This window comes from Cebus imitator, unplaced genomic scaffold, assembly GCF_001604975.1.
Source record: "Cebus imitator isolate Cc_AM_T3 unplaced genomic scaffold, Cebus_imitator-1.0 Scaffold583, whole genome shotgun sequence".
Classification (NCBI taxonomy): Eukaryota; Metazoa; Chordata; class Mammalia; order Primates; family Cebidae; genus Cebus; species Cebus imitator.
Window position 1 is genome coordinate 974,375 of NW_016107898.1, and position 4,513 is coordinate 978,887.

Sequence of the window (4,513 nt, forward strand, 5' to 3'; positions counted from 1 at the left end):
AAGGATTAAATTTCTAACGTCTTTCAACTAGAAAGAGGTAAAAATTCTAGTACGTTCGTCACCCACTACCCTCTTTCCTTCTCAGAAACTAACAATTCCAGTGAGTGTGCCTGCAAAGCCAAGTGCAGTTTCTGTTCAGGACACCGGTCTTACCTGTGAAGGCGTTCATGAACGTGGAGAGGGAGCGGTTCAACATTTTGAAGAAAGGGTCTCTGCATGGATATTTCTGAGACCCACAGAGGACAGTGTGCTCAAGGATGTGAGGAACTCCAGTGCTGTCCATGGGAGTGGTGCGGAACTGCACGCTGGGGAAGGAGAGTGAACAGAACGTGAAATGTGAGGAACACGCATGCTATCCCTGGGGGTGGAGCGGAACTGCACACTAGGGAAGGAGGGTGAATGGAAGGTGAAATGTGAGGAACTCCCGTGCTGTCCCTGGGGGTGGAGTGGAACTGCACGCTGGGGAAGGACAGTGAACAGAATGTGAAATGTGAGGAACACGCATGCTATCCCTGGGGGTGGAGTGGAACTGCACGCTGGGGAAGGACAGTGAACAGAATGTGAAAGGTTCAGCTAGTGCTGTCGGCAGAGTTCCCGGACGCGTGACAGCCTCAGGCTACTAGAACTCATCGTGCTGACACCACAATCCTCCAGCAGGAGGTTTTCCAACTATAATTTACAGTCTATATATTTTGATGAGATTATAAGGTAAGCTTTTCCTTATTTTTCAAGATGCTCTGTCAATAAGAATACTAGTGAGATATTATTTTGAACCATGTAATGGACAGTCAATGCTTTAAATTGAGCTTACCCAACCTGCGGCCTGCAGCTCACAAGATCAGGACAGCTTGGAACACGGCCCGATACAAATTCATGCACTTTCTTAAAACACTGAGGTATTTTATTTTTAAGTTCATCAGCTATCCTTAGTGTTAGTGTATTTTACGTGTGGCCCAAGATTACTGCTATTCTTCCAATGTGGCACAGGGAAGCCAGAAGACTGGACACCCCTGTTTTAAATAAAAACACTCAAGACCACGTTCTTACAAAGTATCACCTACCTGAACAGATTATTTGTGTCTTCTCTGGCCAGGTGTAAATACCTGGCTCCTGTGACATCATGGCTGAGCTTCACTGCAGTCAGGAACAGCTCAGGAACAGATGTCACCTGAGTTAACAAGAAAAACAAAACCAGCTAAACTTAGACAAAATGGCCTTTGAAATGATTATCTTCAAGACACTGAGAAAACTGCCTTTTCTGCCTGAAATTAGGTGACACCGGGAAGCCAGCATTTCAGAGCCTGACAGGACAGAACCAACCTGTCCAAGTCCCTCATCCTACAAACGAGGAAAGTAAGACCTAAAAAAGGCAGATGAGAATGTATATATATATTTTTTTGAGTGCTTACTACTGGCTAGGCATTTTCTATTTTTTTTTTTAATTTTTTATTCTTTTTTGTATATGCATTTTCTAATCATGTCACATGCAACCCTGTAAGGGAGATATTCTCATCCTCATTTACAGATGAAAAAAACTGAGGCTCAGAGTGATGAAATAAGCTGCCCAAATCACAGAGCCAGGATTCACCCTGGTGTCCGCCCTTCCCATGGTACTGGGCTGCAGGCACCTGAGTGCCACAGCTCCCCTGCACCATCTGCCCCGCGGCCCCTGCTTTTGTGCATCTCATCTCCTGTAGTGTTCAGAATGGCCCTGCAAGGAGGGTAAATGCGGGAGTGCGCTAGCCTGCGACAGAGGGAGGGGCTCCAGGTCTCCAGGCTCCATGGATTCTCCGTGGTAGCTAGAAGCACAAAGCTGGGGCTGCCAGAACAGCTGGAGGGGCTGGGAGGATAGGAAAGCCCCCAAGAAAAAAAAAAGAATCCTCAGTCCTGGGGTGTGGTGGAAGGTCATCTCCTACTTTAGGTAAGCCTCCTGGTGGTGTCCACACTCCTCAGTATTAAAGAAACTGTCTTCTCTCCAGTCGTGCCAGCCAGACTTCTCCCTCAATCACATACCACGACCCTATGATGACCACACCACTCACCGCCCCCTCTTCCAGGTGCCACAAGAGTCACCTGTCTAAGCTCGCACAGCAAGCCACTGGCAGAGGTCAGATCTTGGGTCTCAATCCAGCCCAATCTAGGGAGCCTGCCATCCAACACTCATGCATAAAGCGGTCCACTACAACCTGCATAACCTACAGCTGTTAAATTACTTATGTTTCCAAGCTTACTGTACTTTGTAATAGACGACCAATGCGTTTAAAATCAGCGGACACAGTGAGATGTCTGTTTTCTAATCATATACAGCATAATAGTAACAGCTTTCATGGTAGCTATTTCTCAAACAAGAATCATGACTTATCCTAAGTTCCAATAGCTGGACACAGTGGCTCACGCCTATAACCCCAGCACTTTGGAAGACCAAGGAGATAGGGTTTGGCTGCGTCCCCACCTAAATCTCATCTTGAACTGCAGTTCCCATAATCCCTACATGTTGTGGGAGGGACCTGGTGGGAGGTAACAGAATCATGAGGGCGGTTCCCCATGTTATTCTCATGGCAGTGAGTACGTTCTCATGAGATCTGATAGTTTCATAAGGGGCTTCCCCCTTCACTTGATTCTCACTCTTTCCTGCTGCCCTGTTAAGAGGTGCCTTCCACCATGATTGTTAAGTTTCCAAAGGCCTGCCCAGCCATGCAGAACTGAGTCAACTCAACTTCTTTTCTTTATAAATTACCCAGTCTTTGGTATTTCTTCATAGCTATGTGAGACTAAACTAATACATCAGATAAGAGGATTGCATGAAGCCAGGAATTTGAGACCAGCCTAGGCAACAAAGCAAGTTTCCATCTACACACATACACACACACACACACAATTAGCCAGGTGTGGTGGCACCTTGTCCCAGCTACTTGGGAGACTGAGACAAGAGATCACTTGAGCCCAGGAGTTCAAGGCTGCAGTGAGTCAAGATCATGCCACCACACTTCAGCCTAGGTGAAAAGGCAAGTCCCAGTCTCAAAAATAAATAGGTTTCTATAAAATCTGAAAAATAAAGAAGAATCAACCACTCTGGGTAAGGCTCTTATTAACAGTAACCTGTACTATAAATCCAAGTGTTTTTGGCCAGCCTTTGCAGGGTTTCACAAATGCTCTGAGTCTGGTTTCATGCCTGGACCTTGCCGGCCGCTCTCACACCACCCTCTCCAGGAGCTCTTCCCTCTCCCCCAGCAGCAGCAGCTCCCACTCTTCTCCACCGTTGTCCTCGGCACACCGCATGGCGTCCACTGTGTCCCCAGTCACAGCTGCATCAGTCTTTCTAGATGGTAAGCTGTTTGTCTTTTACATTTGCTATAACATCAAACAAACCAACTGCCAGCCAAATATGTGAAGTGTGTCATTTTTAGTTATTATGCCAAATAAAAAACAATGCAAAAGGTTGAAGCAAAATCACAAAACAAAAATTCATTTTAATGTAAACCCAAGTAAGTATAGGTCTACAATTTCTTCTCTATAATTCTCAAAACCAAATGGCTCAAAGAACAAAGTCTCTGCAGAAGTTTAGAGCAAACTATTTGATGGCAAAACCTGACCGAACAGATCAGGACGTTTAGTCTTCATGATCACAATCGGTAAATCATCAGGTTTGGCTGCAGAAACACTAGTGTGTCTGATTACAGAGACCCAGCTAGAAGGGTTATTTTCTAAAATCTGACAAGAATCAGGCTTTGCGGGACTCCAGGAAGGGACTGAAGGTCATTTCATTCACAAGAGCTGTTCAGCTGAGTAGCTACATACAGCAGGAGCTGGGCCATGGCCTCGGGACACAAGGATGAAAAGGCAAGTCTCTGCTTTGAAGGGCTCTGCACGTCCGCCAGAAGCCATACCCGCAGTGCCTGCGGATTTGAAGGGAGATGCCGGGGAGGAGCCGTACCTGGTTTACGGTGAGGCCATACCTGGTTTACGGTGAAGCCGTGGATTTTCTCTCCCACTTGATACTGCAGAGCCCTCTCACAAGCCCGGGTACTGCTCCATCGCCACGCTTTGTGGTATGCATGCCTAGATGAAGAAGAGTAACTCATCAACTACATTAGATGAGTTACAGGAAAATTATCTGGCTAACATTATCCAGCAACAGAGTGAAAATACTCTCATGTGATAAGGATTATTAATTAATTAAAGAAAAATTAAACACTGCATCTTCCAAAATCTTGCACAATCCAGAAAACTAATTTCTGGTAAGTTCCTTTCCAAGTTAATGACCTTTTATCTTAACCAAAGCTTCAATATTGGAAATCTTTTCTTTACACATGTTCACGAATAACTATAATACAATTATGGTTTAAATTCCCCTTAAGAGCCGGGCACCGTGGCTCAAGCCTGTAATCCCAGCACTCTGGGAGGCCGAGGCGGGTGGATCACGAGGTCAAGAGATCTAGACCATCCTGGTCAACACGGTGAAACCCCGTCTCTACTAAAAATACAAAAAATTAGCTGGGCATGGTGGCACGTG

At 45.8% G+C, this 4,513-nt stretch overlaps 1 protein-coding gene across 1 annotated transcript in view; it reads right to left on the reverse strand.

Annotated features, from left to right (window-relative positions):
• Positions 1-4,513, reverse strand: part of PITRM1 (pitrilysin metallopeptidase 1) — a 46,710-nt gene that overhangs the window by 37,580 nt on the left and 4,617 nt on the right. Inside the window, exons 2-4 of the mRNA XM_017516396.2 lie at positions 3,957-4,059; positions 1,062-1,168; positions 154-305 (exon numbers count right to left, since the gene is read on the reverse strand). Of these exons, the coding sequence (XP_017371885.1) occupies positions 154-305; positions 1,062-1,168; positions 3,957-4,059 (362 nt within the window). The remainder of the gene's footprint in view (positions 1-153; positions 306-1,061; positions 1,169-3,956; positions 4,060-4,513) is intronic.